This window comes from Vulpes vulpes, chromosome 5 (genome assembly GCF_048418805.1).
Source record: "Vulpes vulpes isolate BD-2025 chromosome 5, VulVul3, whole genome shotgun sequence".
Lineage (NCBI taxonomy): Eukaryota > Metazoa > Chordata > Mammalia > Carnivora > Canidae > Vulpes > Vulpes vulpes.
In genome coordinates this window covers 117,806,204-117,825,399 of record NC_132784.1, presented here as the reverse complement: position 1 = coordinate 117,825,399, position 19,196 = coordinate 117,806,204, and the positions used below count along the sequence as shown (strand labels likewise).

Below are 19,196 nucleotides of genomic sequence, written 5' to 3'. Positions count from 1 at the left end.
TATAATTTATACTGGAACAAGGGGAATTAAAGAGTGAAGAGATTTCATATTTTTTACATTGTTGAACATCTATCCTGTTATGCCCGACACCGGGCTTGTGGCGTTACCGTGTTACTTTGCTTAATCTGATGCCCAGAGTCACAGTGATCTCAGTGGGACACAACACAAGTCTGTATCTGATTCCATAGATCTGGGAATGTACATTTAATTTTCAAAGCTTTCCAGTATTCTTTTGGAAAATTAACCAAAGAGAGTTCTACCTAAACCACTAGATGTATCTCCATCCTTTTGACCAAAACGTTGCTCTATATTTTCCACTTACAGGAATTATATATATATATATTTTTATTTTTAATTTTTAATTTTTAATTTTATTTATTTATGATAGTCATACAGAGAGAAAGAGAGAGAGGCAGAGACACAGGCAGAGGGAGAAGCAGGCTCCATGCGCCGGGAGCCTGATGTGGGATTCGATCCCGGGTCTCCAGGATCGCGCCCTGGGCCAAAGGCAGGCGCCAAACCGCTGCGCCACCCAGGGATCCCACTTACAGGAATTATAAAGGAAAAAAAATGAAATTAATGGGCTATATTGCTGATTATTCCAGAACTAAAATATGAAGTGAATGACATTATTAAAATATGCCTGTCAAGGCTTAAAATGTAAATTATGAATATCTACTTATAAAGAATTCATTTAGAAAAGATGAGCAGAGTTTTTTTAAAGACTGAAATAGAAATATCAAAACTACTAAGCAGATGTTTCAAATGAGGCAAAGTTCATGTACTTTATGTTATGACAACAAGAAAAACAAATAATATTCATGTGGAACAAACCTCATGCTTTCAGTACATGTGTATAGAGACAGTATCGTAAACTTAAGGCTGTCATTGGTCCCTTAGGCTTCCTGTCATGGGTTAGCATTGGGAAGGTCAAGAAAAAACGGGTCCTCCTAGGGTAAACAAGGTGGTAGAATGAGATTGAACTTTGCAATTCTCCTAGTTCTGATTATATAGTAAGTCTGCAATATTAAAAGATGTAACTTATATACTCCCTTTTTCTTCTGTTTTTACAAGAGAAGCTTCTCCACAAGGCATTGTATCATCAATAAAATCATGTCTTACCTAAAGCTGTACAAATTCCGCATGGATGCAATGAACTCTGAGTTATCTGAAAGGAACTGCTGATTGATAAGTTAACCATGCTTCTTAGATTTCTCAACAGTATTTAAACGACTTTGATGAATTTATCCTACTCAGTAGGTGGTCTGCGAGCAGAGTTGAAAGTGACAACGTTTGGCATCCAGTTAAAAAAAGGAATTCAGAGAGTGGGGTGAAATTGAAGTCGTGGAGTTTCGACGTCAACTTACATTCTCTCTTGGATTTTCTATAATAAACATGCACATTTGTGCATTATTTAAGCAGTCTGTACAATGCATACAATCAGCTATTTTAAAGTGAGATACTTTTATTTTTAAGACACATGAGCACACACAAAAATATTTTCCTTTAAATAAAGAATCCACAATGGAAAGATCAATGAGGATCAAAGGGAAAAGTGAAACTTCCATGCTTACCAAAGGATAAAGTGTGATGCTGGTCTCATGGACCAGCAACTTACTTGATGGCCACAGATCACTTAGGAGAATATTTTATGTGTTTTGGGATTGTCCCCACTGCTGCTGCTGCCAATTTCCACACTGGGGATTTGTGTATGTTAAGTCAACTCCTTCCTGGAACTCAACGTTGTTTACAGTATCTTTGGGATATACATTGGTTTTGTCAGTAAAAGACTAAAGTCCAAAAGAACACACTCCAAGAAACTATTCATACTGCTTAGTTTTATTGAAAATTCATTCAAATGAAATTATAGTGCTCAGCACAAAGTCAGGGCTTAGTTATTCATGAAAAAAATTTTTTCCTCCAAAATATAGAGATATTCTTCACAATACTCATTTAATGAAATTTCACTCTACCTTAAATCAGAGGCCAACAAAATTCCTGGAGGGAGTCTTGCAGGTTTTTGGGCTTTGCAGGTCATATGGTCTCTGCTATAACTACCCAACTTTGTGGTTATAGGATGGAAACATCCATAGAGGCTAGGTAAACAAATGGGCGTGGTGCTTTTTCCAATATAATTTTATTTACAAAAGAGGTGGAGGGCCAGATTTGGCTTTCACACTGTAGTTTGCCAACTTCTGCTTTAAATCATTGTTGGGTTCAGAGAAATATACTATTTGTAGGTTAAAATCATATACTCCAAACTCACAACATTCAAAATAATATTGTATTAAGGTAAAAAGTTATTTAATAATCTTCTGAGTAGCTTAAAGAAACTACGGTTTTCTTTATCTTTTTTTTTTTAAATTTATTTATTCATGAGAGACACAGAGAGACAGAGAGGCAGAGACACAGGCAGAGGGAGGAGCAGGCTCCATGCAGGGAACCCAATGCGGGACTCAATCCCGGGACCCCAGGATCATGCCCTGGGCTGAAGGCAGGCGCTAAACTGCTGAGCCACCTAGGGATCCCCGGTTTTCTTTATCATGATAGCTTGAAGAGATTATGGTTTTCTTGACCATGATAACCGAGAATTCCCCACACCTCGTTCATCACTTAACCTATTGCTAGATGACTCCTAGCTTAACCATTCTACCGAGTACATTCTCTGGGGACACCAGCACATGATAACTACTGAGAACTAATAAACATTTAAATCTAAGCAATAAATACTTATGCAAATTTTCCCTCATTTACTTAGTTTTAAAATGTAGTCCTTGTACATTTTGGAGAAAAAGAAATGCACAAGTACTTCAGTTGTCCAACCAAGCACTCTAACAAGTATGAATTCCTTTTCTTTGGAATGTTACTCAAGATTGAACTTTTGCAGTTATTTTGGAAGCTTATAAATTCAAGTGTATGGAACTGAGACTTCATAAACTAGGGTGTATCACTTTATGTAATTTAGTTATGTTTAACAGTTTTTTTTTTTAAATTTTTTAAATTTATTTATGATAGTCACAAAGAGAGAGAGAGGCAGACACACAGGCAGAGGGAGAAGCAGGCTCCATGCACCGGGAGCCCGACGTGGGATTCGATCCCAGGTCTCCAGGATCGCGCCCTGGGCCAAAGGCAGGCGCTAAACCGCTGCGCCACCCAGGGATCCCTGTTTAACAGTTTTGTCTTCTCAAATCACAAAAATATAATTTATATATCCTTATAACATAAGGGAGATTTGAACTGGTATTATATATTTAAATAATTATAGATAAGGAATTTGGAAGAGCTAAACTTGGATTTTGCAAATGAAATTATTTTCTTTATCCACATTCATAAAATCTTTTCTTTTCTTCCAATTCAGAGAATGAGGGTTTTTTCTCTTCCTTGTTGAAACTCACCCCTTAGCTTTTGTATATAATAATGTTCTCTCTCATAAGCTCTTCTGCTTGTTTCATCAATTAGCTTGTTTCATCCTTTAGCTGCACATTTGCCTCCTGATGGCTTCTTCCCTTCGACCTTTAAACATGACCAAGTCATTTTCTTTTTTTTTTTAAGTCAAAAAAGCCCAAAAGTTTTCTCTTCTCTTGTCTCCTACCGCTGGCCTCTCTCTCTCTCTCTCTCTCATTCAGACCTTTAGGTAAAATGCACTGCACTAGCTGTTTCTAATTCCTTACAGCCTCTTTCATCACTTAACCTATGGCTAGATGGCTCTGAGCTTAGCCATTCCACTGAGCACATTCTCAGCGGACGCTAGGTACTTCTTTTCTGAAAATTTCAAAGGGTTTATGACTTTATCCTTATCCAGTTCCTCTTCCCTGTGATAAATTATTTCATGCTCCCCTGACTCCACTGTCTCTACTGCAGCTAAACTACTCTGGAGGTACTTAGCAGTTTCCTTCTTTGCATCAATTACTCAGTCTCATCTCCACCACGCACAGAGTACCAATACCTCCCTCAGAGAACTGTTGTCAAATACGTTACTACACACCAAGCACTCAGAACAGCACAGGGCAAGCAGTAGGCACTAAATGAATGCTAGCTGTAATTAATTATTTGTTTTTCTGCTTTCACTTTAGAATTTGTCCTCTGATTTTTCCTTAGATGTGTTTCCTTCCTTTGCTTCTCGGCCTGGTTCGCACTGCTTCTTACTCACTCATCGTCCAAGGTAGGCTATGGCAATTGGAGGTACCATAACACTGTAACTAAGAGCCTAGAATTGAAACTAGAATATCTGGTCTCAAATTCAGCTTGCTCTCATTGGCTGTGTGATACTGTGCAAGTAACTCGATCCCTTTGAGCTTCAATTTCTTTACCTATCAAGTAGGAGCAATAACAGTATCTACTTCATGAGGCTGTTGTGAGGATTGAAGTATTAATATACTTAAAATTCTTAGGACACTGCCTGGCACACAGTAAGTGACAGGGAAGTATTGATTGCTGCTATATTATTCTTACTTTTATTACTTTCATGAATTTCATTACTACCTCTTTTTTTTTTTAAAGATTTTATTTATTTATTCATGAGAGACACAGAGAGAGAGAGAGAGAGGCAGAGGGAGAATCAGGCTCCATGTAGGGAGCCCGACGTGGGACTCGATCCCAGGTCTCCAGGATCACACCCTGGGCCTAAGGCAGACACCGCTGAGCCACCCAGGCATCCCTCATTACTACCTCTTTGCTGGTGTCTCTCACATATCTCTTGCCATTCCAAATCTTTCTTTTGAATTTTATATTCCTGAACTGACATTTTCCACAGGAAAATTCCACAGGAGACCCTAGTTTAACATTGCCCAAAACGAACTCAACATTTTTCTCCTAAGCTTTCTATTTCTCCCTGTGTCCTGTAGATCATGTTACTGCCCCATCAACTATACAAATACTCAAACCAAGAACATGTGACTCATTTTTAATTGCTTCTCTTTTATCCTGAAAACCAAATGCACGCCATGTTATTTCATAAAAATGAAAACTGTCTTCTCCCCTCCTACTAATATTGTTTAGTTCTGGTAAAAAATCTTCCACTTGACTATTGAAGCCCCTTCTAAAATTGTCTTCTTTACACTTGCTTATCCTCAAAGCCTATATTCAAGTTTTTAGAGTAATATGTCTAAACAGATGTCTATGGTGTTCTCATTGGCTTATAAATAAATAAATATCTACTCATTTTTGCATCCTCATTTCCAGTCACAGATCTACACACACCGTATTGTTTCTCATCTCCATCACACGTGCTTATGCCAGTCTCTCTGGAAGTTAACTTCTACTCATCCATTAAGACCTGGCTTACATGTCACTCTCCCTTGAACCTTTTCCTGACTGTCCATCATACAACCTCTATACCCAACCTGTTGGTGGACACTTTTATTTTCTTGAAGTTTCAACATAACTTTAGTGAATACAATATATTATAATTATCTGTTTACATTTTTTAAGACTGTAGGCCTCTAAAGGGCTAAGGCTATGAGCTAGTCATCACGGATCAATGTACTCTCTGAGTATTTAATGAGTTTAAAACACTAATTGCAGACACTTAAACAGAGATGAGACTGGAAGGCTGAAAAACAATTCCACCTGAGAAGTTAAACAGCCTTCACAATTCTCAGTAATAAACAGAGAGCATGTGCAAATTACATTGCTGTTTGTGTAAGGGGCAGTCACGTGCACATCATTTGACCTTGAAGGTAAAGGGTACATACAGGATTGATGTTGTTTCAGGGAACATTAAGATTTATGTCCCCACCTCAATGATCATCTGCTTCTGCCCCTCCTCCAACTCCACATAGTGTATTTTTTAATATAATAACCAAAGTGATCCTTTTAAGACCAAATTTTGATCCCATCTTGGCTCTGCTAAAAACCACCCAAAAGTTATCCATTTAATTCAGAGAAAATACCCAAGCCCTTTATAAGGGCCTACGAAGCCCTGCATGAGCTGGCCCTTTACCTCACTCTCTGACTCATAGTTTATTAGCCTCTTTACTGCTCATTCCTTTCCAGCCACACAGAGCTTCACTCTAGTGTTCCTTGAACATATCAGGAGCACTCTCACCTCAAGGGCATTTACATCTGCTGTTCCTACTGTCCAGAAAGTTCTCCAACACTGTCATATGGCCTTCTCTATCAGTTCTTTCAAGTCCTTTTCAACTGTCACTGAATTGGTGACCCTCTTAGTAAGACTTTCCATGAACACTCCTTTAAAAACTGCAACTCCTCCCTGTAGGTAATTTCTCTTGTACACTTTTCTTCTTGTCATCATCTGTTACATTAAATATGGTTCTTACTTAGTGGTATGATTATTTTCATCAACATATCATCTTCCTCTGTTCTCTAGAATACAGGTTCTATGAAAACAAGGCATATTGGGTGCTCAATAGATAAGCTACAAAAGAATTAACAAAGCACCATTTTGATTAAAAACCCAAGAAAATGAAGTACCGTGCTCTTGGTTTTTTGTCCTTATAAGCTCAAATGAGAGAGAACATCTAATTTGATATAGAATCCTTCTTTTACGAAGAGGCATAGGCCTGAAAGGACAATTGAGAATGGAAACACACTGATGCATACATTGTCTAATAAGGATTCATGGTATCAGTGCTTAGAGTGGGAACTGTTCAAATTACTGGCAGGTTCTCAACATCTAAACATGAGGACTAGTGTTTTTACTCCCAAGGCTCTAGCAACATGCTTCACTAAAGTTTGATGAAAAAATATAGATAAGGATCGAGGAGATATCAGAACCATTTTTCTGAAATCAAATTCCAAAACTTTGGCTGTAAATGGTTTTCCATTTTGCTACAGGTCCCAAAGCATCTGAAACTGTATTTAGGGTTCCAATTTCAGAAGGTTGTGTGCTTTAGTAGAATGAACATAGACACCTGGATTTGAGTCAATTTTACTAGCTGTCAGTAACCAGGGATGTTATTAAACCGTCTGTGTCTCAATGATGTCACCTGTAAATCATGTTTTAGACTAAAATGGTGTATTCTATGAAATGCACACAGCAAATTCTTAGGTGCTTAGACAAGGAATAAATGTGAAGCAGCTCAGCTTTGGAGTCAGGAATATCTGAGTTCAAACCTTGGGTCTGTTATAGACTTGCTTTATGAACTCTAATCTCTCAGCGTTAGTTTCCATGCTTGTAGGAAGAGGCCATTACCTCCGGTGTGCATCTGTGAGATGTAAGAACAATAAGCTAAGGCACCTTCCTACTACCTCAGTTTCTGTGTATGGTAGACGCACAGTGAAGCACAGCCTCACCTATAGAGTCTCTTCTATTAAAATCTTTTCCCTCAGGGTATCAACAACTGATGCACGCCATAACTAAGGTCACTGGGCCAAGGGAAATTACTCCCTTAAGAATTACCTACAAAACAGGCTTCAAGAAACATTTATGGAATTAATAACATGTACAGAGATTGTGTTTCATATGTGGTTTTTAAGAAAGCAGGAGACCATAAAGTGCATATTCAAGAGATCAGCAGTAATCCAGTTTAGAAATCTAGATGTTTTCTAGCAATTCATCTATGTAGCATTTCAAAAGCTTTATCTGAGCAAAATTTTATCCATTGAATATGTAGTTTCCAGATAACTCCAGAGGGCTGAGTTTGGATTTGCAGGCAAAAGTTCCAGACTCAAAAATTTCAGTTCCATAAGAAGATATATATGTCACAATCAAAGATTTTCACAAAGGCTATGGTCTGGCTACAAACTAATGACTTATGGATTAAAGTGTCTGTGATAAACCTGGATGGCTACTGTCAGCAGTACTCTAAAAGCATTTCCATATGAGGAAAGAAATGGAGTGGATAAACTTCAAGATCTTATGCAATGGTCAAGATTTGATAATAATATAATTCTCTGTCCAGAGTAACTATAATAAAATGGTTGTTAAAAAAAAAAAAACTCTAAAAGCTCCAAAAAGGGACTCTAAAAGAACTTAAAAAAAAAAAAAGCTCTAAAAGGACACACAATCAAAAATTCTGCTCTGTGCATTCAGCATACACATGCACCTTTTTGTGATGTCAGCAATTTTGTGTTTTGTTCTAGATTGTGAAAAAATCAATATATATTGCTATGTATAGAAATCAAGTATTATATGATTCTGACATCTAATGCACAGAGTAAACTCACAATTTCAAGTATCAGTAAATATATCAGCCATAGAATTTTGAAAAGCAGGGACTAAAATCTGGGCAAAGGAGAAGCAGATTATATCAACAACAGGAGAAAGAAGCTTATAATTGAACATTGATGGATGCAGCATGTCAAAATGATTTGGTAAAGATTTCCAAATGAGGCAGATTATGGTGACTTCCAAATTAGAAACAGAACATACGAAGGGAAGAAAACCACTGATGAAAGAATTACTTCTCTGTCTTCTGAAGCCATTCAACTAGAGGAGCTAGAGAACATTCCCAGGTCCTCTCCTGCCAAGTGAGTTATGACAGAATTTAAAAATCAGTTTCACCTCAGATTTGTGGGATGGAGAATACTTTAGTACTAAATCGACAATATTTTAGTGCAATATGCTGTAACAGTTTTGGACAAATGTTTATTCTTATGACGTCATGCAAATTTAGGAGAATTTTCCTGTCCTTGATTGCCTTTCTTTATTATCTCTAACAGCCTTTGTTGAGTGCCTTCCTCTCTAATAACTATACCAGGAACCTGGAATTTACAAATTTAATCATCTCCCAGGATGTATTATATGTGTTTTGGACGAAAGACATGTTGCATTTTTGTTCAACAATGGGCTAGAAAAAAAGGCATAAAAAGTCAATGTAGTCTACATTTGGAATCTATAGTTGATGACTTCATTTTTCCCTCTCCCACCACTGTGTATCTATCTGCTCTTCATGGGTCCTAAGGCAGGTATCTGACATTTCTTTCCCTTGTCCAATTTGCAACCTTCTTTTTTTTTTTTTTTTTTTGCAACCTTCTTTTTGCCAAGAAACATTTTGCTAGCAGTTACCAAGATCCATCTCCCTTTAATGAACCAATTTTCATTCTTTCTATTTTTATAATTCCACTTCTGTGAAAATTGAGTTCAAAGCCCACATTAGCGTCAATAGTGTTTTACCTGCCTTTACTAACTGCTTCATGCCCTTGACCTTGGCCAATATACACCCAGATCCCTAGACGTGCATAAAAAGATTATCCTCTAACTGCCTCCAGGCTATCCCTTATGTGTGCTTTAAAGGCTTCCTATTCTTCCATCTATAAAAGCAGCACATGTCATTTAGATGATAATAGAAATATAATTTCCACCACTAAACCTACTTAAAAGGACAAACAAACTGATGCCTTTCTTTTGTTCCCAGTGGGCAGTAATGGAATCCCTCTGTCAACGTTTCATGTATGATTCAATTGCTTTATCAAACAGTTTAGTGTTGCTGCTGTTGTTTTAATTCTATTATCCATATGTCTAAGATATACATGTTAATGGTGTTTAAATTTGTTATTTTTCTAGAACATTACCTTGGGTGATACAGTATAAGACTATCACTTTGACATGATAGTAAAATCATGAAGATATGAGTATCTACAGAATAAAAGTCCAATTTTCAGAATCTAAATTATATATATATATATATACATACATACAAACATGCATGCATATATAACCTACTTATATGTGTATATATTTTTCTATTTAATACATGTATATATGTATTTTATATATGTATATATTTATGTTTTTATATGTATATTTATATGCATAAAGATTCATATATGTACATAGGTTTTAGAAGCATATATAAATTATATATACATATAAATTTATGTGTGTACTTAAAATTTTGTATATGTGTATAAATCACACATAATAAATTCACTTTTTACATAATGCATGCACAGCACAATAGACGGATTCATTTTTAAACACGAAATAAATCATCTATCTACTAATAACACACCATACACAAGACAGCATGGCGTGAGCATGCAGCAGCTGTGAATTACCTCCTCTTTTCTTGTGTCACGTCCTTTCTGTACAAACCAGATAACTTTTGCTTGCAAAGATCGCGGGGTACATTCCAGCAAAGTACTGTTATTCTCTATGCCGTAGGCCAGTCGCTCTTCAGTCTTATCCAAAGCATCCCCTACAATATAAAGATTAAAATTAACTTTAACTTACTGCTAACTTCTACGCAAGGTCATTTAAAGGAGCTATTTAGAGACAGAGGCATACCAAAGTCTAGGCTTTAAAAAGTACTACAGCCTATGGAGAGGACCAGAAGGAAGTAAATGGGAGTGTGGGTCCGAAGGCCAGGACGCTCAGGACAGTAAGAAGGTGGATTGGTGTTAAATGCATTTTCCATGCATTGGTGATGATATCCACTGATAAAGCAGGCAAGGGAAGGTGAGAGCACCAACCATTCAAGTAAGACATAAGACAAAAATTCATGGTTACAAACAAAAGCAGAAAGCAGAAACTGAGGTGATATGGTGCTACATAAACAAGTGTGAGTGAGATCTTGTCAAGGGATTGCACTTAGCCAAATATTGGGCTCCTACAGTAAGAAAAAACACTTCGGATCCAGAGCTGCTTGATTATAATCTTTATCTTGGCCCAGAGAGACTCTCACTGGACTTGAACTCAAATTTGCATGCAGGCTAGGACACTCGAATGCAGTGGGGAATAAAAGCAAGTGGACGTATCCATTGTTGGTTAAAACAACAAGAATATCAAATTCAATAACTGGAACCCAGGATTTTTTTCCTTGTGCCTGAGTCTTCCTCACTTTCAAAGCTGACACGTAAGTTTTCTGAGATTAAGATCCTGCCTTCCTCTAGCCCAATGTTCTCGGAGGCTTCTGTCTTACACCAAATGCTCAGTCAGCCTTGGGTCTAGTGAACTGACATTGTGTAACTCTGGATTGTATATAAGCACTGCTGGTCTCCCAGGCACGGTGCTTCATCTCCCAGGGACCTCCTCACGAGATGGGTGACACCAACTGCAGCCAGTTCCAACCACCACCGTGTAGAGTCAGGACCATTGGTTTCTGTGTTTGACTTCCTTACATTTCCTGAAGCTGAAATTTCCTCCCATCCTTTACCTAACAGACTGCTTACTACCTTTCCTCAGAAATTCACTTCTGTACCTGAGCTCTAGCCTTCCCCACGCTAGTGGAAGACTTCAAGTTTTTCACTTCATTCTATCCCAAAGCTTAGTAGGTGACTTGACACCAGTTTGATCCCTCTTGGTAAGATTACCATATGTAACATGATGAAGATACTCCCAGGGCTGAGATGGAGAGAGAAGTCTTACAAATCACTGTGGCATCTTGCTCTAGGGTCCCCACTTTGAGGTCTAATACAAGGTCTTCGTGGTGGTACACAGAACTTATTTCCCTAATTAATTACAAATTATTTGTCCACATATAATTAAAATTTTTGCATTAAAATCCACAAAATTTTAGCTTTGTGGAAGAAAAAAAATACTTTCAGTAACACTGGTCTAGTATATATCAATCACAAAGAAAACAGGGACCCTTTTAAGAAGTCTGCAGCATATCTTCACCATACACCCTGAGTAACCCACAGCAATTGATTTTCTATGGATTACCGACGAACTGCTGTCCAAAACACTGCTGAGCTGCATTTCCATGCCGAACGTCTTGTCTGCGGAACCGTCTGAAAGAAAGTAGATGCGTTTAGGAGACGTTCAGATTTTAATTTTCCAGACTTTAAAATACAGCCAACTGCATTAAAGATTCAAGGAGTATTCTCCTACTGAAAAAAACCGATCAGTCATACAAAACAAGGATAAAATTCTAGTTTCATAGTTTCCCATATTTCCACTGAGTGTTATTCAATGGATAAGATCTGTATCAAACTCTTCTTTAAGTGTTCACATAAGTCTGAATTCTGGATCCCAGAACAATAATTTAAGAAAGCTCTCTCTATATTTTGTTTAAAAATCTAGTGCAAGAAGAATCCGTTTCAAATGAATGTTTTGGGTGGTAAGGAGAAAAACTTAGTTGCTAATTCTATAATAAATAACAATATTTTCCTTTATGTTTCCCTTTTCTGCTGCTAGTGCAGAAAAGACAGTGGGATTCGAGGCAGACTATTTATTTGAATAAAAATTCTAAAACTCCTATATATAATAAGATGCATGAAAAAAGGAAAGGTATTCGAATCCAAATATTTTGTTCTAGAGCTGTCATAGTCATTGAGCACAAATAGCACTGGCAATAAAAAGGGATAAACTAATAATGTATATTCAACTTACTCCTTTCTTCAGATTTCATACATAGAAATTATATGCCTCTATTCAATGTGATTGTGCGTTATACATACTTAACAGGCTGTCTGGCAAGACTTCCTACTACATTTGGGATCGCTTCCATTGTATTTTTTTTTAAAGATTTTATTTATTTATTCATGAGAGATACAGAGAGAGGGAGAGAGAGAGAGAGAGAGAGAGAGAGAGAGAGAGAGAGTGGCAGAGACACAGGTAGAGGGAGAAGCAGGCTCCATGCGGGGAGCCTGATGTGGGACTCCATCCCGGGTCTCCAAGATCATGTCCTGGGCCAAAGGCGGTGCTAAACCATTGAGCCACTCGGCTGCCCCCACTGTATTTCTATATTTGATAGATTGTTTAAATATATAATTAAAAATAATAATATTTTTATCCATGGAGGAAAAATTCTATAGTTTAAATTTGTAAGCATCTTTCTGGGAGGGATTAGAAAATGGAAATCATCATTATTAGCACTGAAATTCTAAGATCAAGATCTTCAGCGTATTAATTCAGATTAGAGATAAAAATAGAAGAATTACATAAGAGCAGAAAATACTATTTGCTTTTCTCAATGATGGCATTTCTTCAAGATTGAGGAAAAAACAGAAGGCAAAGCAGAAGTTTCACCCCTGAGGGAGATGGTGAGGCTTCCAAAGTGACAATGAAATGCTTTAACCATATGCAATGATAAAATCTGGAAAAGGGAACCAGATTCAAATCCCAATGCCATCACTCATGTGCCGTCTGATCTCATACATATCTTTTCTCTTGCCTGGTTCTCTCTATCCTCCTTTGTAAAATGGAGTTGGTCTAATTGACATCTAAAATCTATTCCAGTCTCAATTTTTTTTTTCATTCTGGGCTCTTCTCATTGCCTCTGAGTAATGATAATGGAACCTCATTTCAAGAGATGGCGTGCTTTCTCACATGTGAGTTCAGATCTTAGTTAACAGCTCAATACTTTCTACTTTGCTGAAATGTTCTATCAGGTTTATCACATGAGTGATGTGAGAATAAGGGGAAGTCAATCAGATAATTCTAGGTACATGAGGTGAATAATTGAGCATGCAAAATTTTTGTTTAAAATCATTGAAAACATGTATTTAAAAGGAATGCTATCACATCCTCCAGCAAGGTTTCAGTTCCTTTTATACTATCTTCATATAAATGTCCTTTGCTTCAGCATTTAAAAAAGTCTGTAACTGTTCAGGAGTTTGAGAAAGGTTCATCAAAGTTGCCTTTCATTCTCAAAGTTGCATATTTTTCTTATATCTCTTGCCACTTAGAAACTTTTTAAGAGAACACCGGAAATAGACAAAATACAAGAGCCAGGGGGAAGTAAAAGACTTAGCTCTATAAATGATAGTGTATTTTGGAAGACTATTTTAAACAAGTGGTTTGGATTGCAAATTAATGTTTTTCCTCTGTTGACTCATTTTCACTCTGTGAACAGAAAAGTATTTATTTTAATGACCAGTTTTCAATTTCTGCTGCTAGTCAGGTCGGAAGAAAAAACGATCTGCTATAAAAGCAAACTATTTTCCCTTCATGTGCTGGAATCTATCCAAAAAGTTCTCCTCCAGGGGTGGGTGATGGTTTAAAAGAATCTGACACGACTGAAAGATCTCCATTACGCGTCACTGAACTAAACTAATTCATTTATGAGCACAGCTCCTGACTTAAGCACTGTGCTCCTTCCTAAGACTTATCCCATTCGTTTAGCTTTTGCTAAATGACTTTTTGAAAAAAAAAAAAGAAAAAAAGCAGTTCGGGTGGCTCAGCGGTTTAGCGCCTGCCTTCATCCCAGGCGGTGATCCTGGAGACCCCGGATCGAGTCCCATGTTAGGCTCCCTGCATGGAGCCTGCTTCTCCCTCTGCCTGTGCCTCTGCCTCTCTCTCTGTCTCCTCTCTGTGTATTCTCATGAATAAATAATAAAATCTTAAAAAAATAAAATAAAGGACTTTTCATCCACCCTTTGTAAATATATTATCAAGCTTGTAGATGTATACTCTAATTCACCACGTATCACAAAGTATTTAGTTACAGAAACTGCTTAATTCAGTTAAGCATCACCGCTATTGCACGCCTAATTCAAAACCATGTTATTCATAAGTATTGGATGCATAGTGTGCAAACATTGTTATTGTTGCTAACAATAAAATAATTAATTTTATTACTTTCGGTGAAATTATCTTTCCACCCTTAGAACCAGCTACTTTACTCCTAACCTATAGAACTACATGGTTTTCCCTGAACATTCTATGCCTTCTGTACAATTCTCTTTAACTGGAATCTTTTTACATTCCCACTACAAGACTGAGCTCAAAGGTTGGGTTATTGTGAGAATTAAATAATGTATGTGTACTGCGCTTAGTCCAGTACCTTATATGCAGGAAGTGCTCAAGAGTGACCTACTATCATTCTTACTTACAATTCCATTTTCCACTTTAGATTCCAATTTCATTTAGCCAAGGAGTATTGATTGACTGCTTCTTCATCCTCCTTGTACACAGTACAGTAGGGGGCAGAATGGGTGAGTAAATCATTGAACAATACTTTTATATACTAACGGCTATCTTGAAGAATTCAAGATGTGTTTTTAAATATCAATAGGCATTTATAACAAAATCAATTAATTTGCTTGATTCTCTAAAACAGTTGGTAAGTTATTTAGTTAACAAATGTCTTCTCAAAAGATCTTTTCACTATCTGCTTATGTACTCTAAGTACTCTTGGAATGAATGTTCATTTAGCTGATGTCAAATTCACAAAAGATTTGAATGAGTGATTATGTTTTTTAAAAATTAGATTCTAGGGATGCCTGGGTGGCTCAGCGGCTGAGCACCTGCCCCTTGGCTCAGGGCATGATCCGCGGTCTTGGGATCAAGTCCCACATCGGGCTCCCTGCCTGGAGCCTGCTTCTTCCTCTGCCTACGTCTCCTCTGCCTTTCTCTCTGTGTGTCTTTCATGAATAAATCAATAAAATCTTAAAAAAAATCAGATTCTACAATATATGTGAACTTATAAAATAGTAATGATATTAAGGTGGGTTAAATTGGATTTTTTAAAAAGTGTGAAGTAATCTAGGGTGGAGGAGTAAAAATAACTGAAATTAATAAAAAATTAATTTTCAGTAAGGAAACTGTATATAGTTCTATGTTTTTGCTTTATATTGTCTTTGGTCACTTTACTAGGAGAAAAACTTAGTTGCTAATTCTATAATAAATAACAATATTTTCCTTTATGTTTCCCTGTAAGGAATACACAATTTCATATGGCTTCAGTGAAGAAATGTCTCCATCCTTCAAAATACTTTCTGGACCTCAAGATCTCCTGTTCAAAGAATCCCAAGATTTACCTTCTCTTACAAGTGGCAATGTCCTTGCTGAATTGTAGACATTAGAGTTTGGAGGTCTTTAAGTACCTTTCATTTGTGTTCAATTAAATCACACGTTTCATTAATTATACAGGTCATGCATTTGCCTAGGAGTTAAAATATTCACTTTCAAAATGAAATAAATGAAGACCAGCTGGTTGAGAGGACACGGGGCAAATGCAGGATGTATTTAAGAATTTATTTATTTATTTTTCTTTTAAGTCTTTGAATCCCTCATGTGTGGTGGGGCTTGCCATTTCCACATTTTAAGTTTATCTAAACTGGATTCATGTCTTGCAGCAAAAGTGTCAAGATGGGTAAGAGTGGATTCAAACATGGGCACAAAACAAAACAAAACAAAAAAACAAACCCAGCAGTGCTCCACACCAATCTTTACACAATAATTGATAGGAATTATTTTCAGGGAAAATTCAACTTTGAAGGCTTGTATTATGAACAAAGTATGACTATGATGGCTTATTTAACAAAAATAACATGGTTATTTTCATGGAATGTGTGCAGAAAGAAAAATATTTTAAAAAGTGTTACAGTTTTTCTAAACAAGGGAAATATCCCATTGAGGACTCTTCTCACCTCTTTGCATGGGTGCCCGTTGGGTAATACCGGGAACAGGATATGCCGTCCCAGGCACAGTAAGGGTCTCGAGCCAGGCAGCAATCAGCACAAGCACTTCCATACATGTCACACTGATGGAATCTGACTTGGGCCACGGCAGAAGGAGATCCAATATACAGCTGTTGCTAGAGACATCAAAGAACAGAGAGGCCACTAGCAGAAATGGACAGAACTCTCACTGAATTTCACATTTATACACAATCCCTTCTGTGAATATTCATTTAACTTACTGCAGTTACTCGGGATGGGTAATGGAACACTGATCCTTTCATTTCTCTAAGAATTGAAACTATTATAGACCTGGGTGCCCGAGGATCAAAACTGCCAAAGTGAGCTCGACAAAATCTCAAGAGGTTGACTGTTCTTTTATTGGTTATTTAAATAGAGAGCCTCTTTCATCATTTAACACTGTAGGTCTTTTAAAAAGACCAGTAGGGATGACCAATAACAGACTGGATTAGTAAGTGGTCTTTTCTCATTGTTGTTATTGTTTGGATGTTTTAAACTGAGATGTAATGACAAACAACACCATATTAGTATCAGGCTTATTATAACATAAGGATTCAAGACTTGTATGTATTGTGAAATGATCACAATAAGCCTGGTGAGCATTCCTTGACACATATAGGTAGAATTGTTTTTATGAGACGAGAACTTGTACAGTATGCTCTCTTAGCAACTGTCATATACACATCATGGTATCATTAACTATAATCACCATGCTCTACGTTACATTCCCAGGTCTTCCTTTATAACTGGAAGTTTGTATCTTCTGATCACATCCACCCATTCTGCGCACCTCCCACCCCTTGCCTCTGGCTACTGCCAAACTGTTCTCTGTATCTATAAACTCGTTTTTCTGTTTGTTTTAATTTCACAGATGAGTTTATATGGTATTTGTCTTTTTTAAAAAATTATTTCACTTAGTATAATGCTCTCAAGGTCTACCCATGTTGTCACAAATGGAAGGACTTCCTTCTTTTTGTGGCTGAATACTATTCCATTGTACACATGTACCACGTTTTCTCTAGCCATTCATCCTGTGGTGGGCACTTAGGTTGTTTCCATGTGTTGGCCATTGTAAATAATGCTGCAATAAACATGGGTGCAGATCTCTTTTAGGGTTAGGGTTTTGTTTCCTTTGGATAGATACCCAGAAGTTAAATTGCTTAATTACAGGTTCTATTTTTAATACATTGAGGAAACTCTTTACTGTTTCCCATATTGGCTGCACCAATTTACAGTCCTAACAATAGCACACACTAACATATAACATTTAAAAGGGTGATGCAGATATATTCATGGAATGATGTGCAATAAACTATAAGGTATGTTAAGTAAAAACAATAAGTAGCAGAACAATGAACATTCTGTTTCTGTTTATCTAAACATAAATGATAATTTATAAATAAATTTGAGGTAATATATGCAACAACCATTTCTGGAGAAATTTGCACCAGAAACTGGTTCTAGAAAAGTGCAGAGGAGGTTTGTGTTTCACTGCACACCCTTTTGTGTTACCATCATTTACTGTTATTTTTGCACAAACTTAACAAAAAAAATTACAGAATAACAACCTATCATGATTATAGAAATAAGTCTACCCTTATATACCTTTCTTTAATAACAGAAAATCAATCTATCTCATGTAAATCACCATGTTTTTATCAGAATAAAACTGTAACTTTTTCATGTATAAGCACATGTACTTATGCTCTTTACCCTTGACTTTAACTCACATATACACAGACATACACACACACATACACACAAACTTACTCTCTTTGAAGAAATCTCCATAGAAATAATAGGAGCTGGGTCCTGAAAAAAATTTTTTTTAAAGTTTCTTAAGAAATATAGGAACATACCTTAATATAGTTATTAATCATCTGAACTCAGGTATGTGACTGGCTCTATGCTAGTCTACTAGCTTTCATTTTAGCAAATCAATAGGAACATATAATTACATTAAAATACAGCTTTCTTTTAAAAACTCTTTAATAAAATAGGACAGATATGTCAGGTAAAAAAAGTAGTGGATAATCTAAGCAGTTTACCATTTGTTTCTGAAAAGTAATTTTTCTATTTGCATTTGAATATTACTCATGCTTTGGAAATTCAAGTATCTTTAAATAAAGAGTAAAAAGTCACAGTGTTCTTTCTTGTAAAGTACTTGAACCATGAGAAGTGAAACAGTTATGTCTCTGAATAGGTGTTATTGTTAACAAACCAAGAGACCTTTAATTGTTTAAATCTAAGCCTAAAATAAAATACGTTTCTGTTGGAGTTATCATGGTCAATCAATATGAACCCAAGGTGCTTTGAGCAAGATGAATAACTTCATTGTCTTAGAATTACACCAGAGGAAAGACGATCTATAACATAGCTTTGAGAGCCTGTGTGTTACTGTAGGGGTTATGATTAAGACTAGAGTGTCTCCAAGGAGTATCACAAACTCAGATGGATCCTACCAGTAGACAAGCAACAGGCAGGTGGGATCCCCTCTGTGGATGATTATCCTTCAAAGAATTATTTTTTGAAAGAGAAAATGTGATCCTCTGTGTCAGTATTTTTTTCAATATTTTAAACTACAGAACCCTTTACCACTGGCATGTGTGCACTCATTTACTCATTTAGGTGACAATGTTCCTTAGGGTTGATATGAGCAAGACGCTGTGGCAGATGCTCCTAATAAGGGAGCTATGGTCCCTAATATGAAATGAAATCTAACACAGAAATCCAGGATGCAAGATAAACAAAAACATAGCTGCTCTGGTTGAGAGGGGAACATGGTTAACTTTGGATGTGGCTATATGGAATCTAATCTTCAGGACAGCCAAAGTAAAATGAACTGTTTTTCATCAATAAAAATATTTTCATATGTAATCATTACGCACATAGTCAATCTGTATAATTTGCAGACTTTTTCCCCCCAA

At 36.6% G+C, this 19,196-nt stretch overlaps 1 protein-coding gene across 2 annotated transcripts in view; it reads right to left on the bottom strand.

Moving 5' to 3' along the window:
- SEMA3E (semaphorin 3E) overlaps nucleotides 1–19,196 on the bottom strand; it is a 243,235-nt gene that overhangs the window by 16,008 nt on the left and 208,031 nt on the right. For both annotated transcript variants that reach the window (XM_072759799.1, XM_025987750.2), the window contains exons 13-16: nucleotides 18,040–18,081; nucleotides 16,219–16,385; nucleotides 11,567–11,634; nucleotides 9,961–10,100 (exon numbers count right to left, since the gene is read on the bottom strand). In XM_072759799.1, coding sequence (XP_072615900.1) covers nucleotides 9,961–10,100; nucleotides 11,567–11,634; nucleotides 16,219–16,385; nucleotides 18,040–18,081 — 417 coding nt within the window. The remainder of the gene's footprint in view (nucleotides 1–9,960; nucleotides 10,101–11,566; nucleotides 11,635–16,218; nucleotides 16,386–18,039; nucleotides 18,082–19,196) is intronic.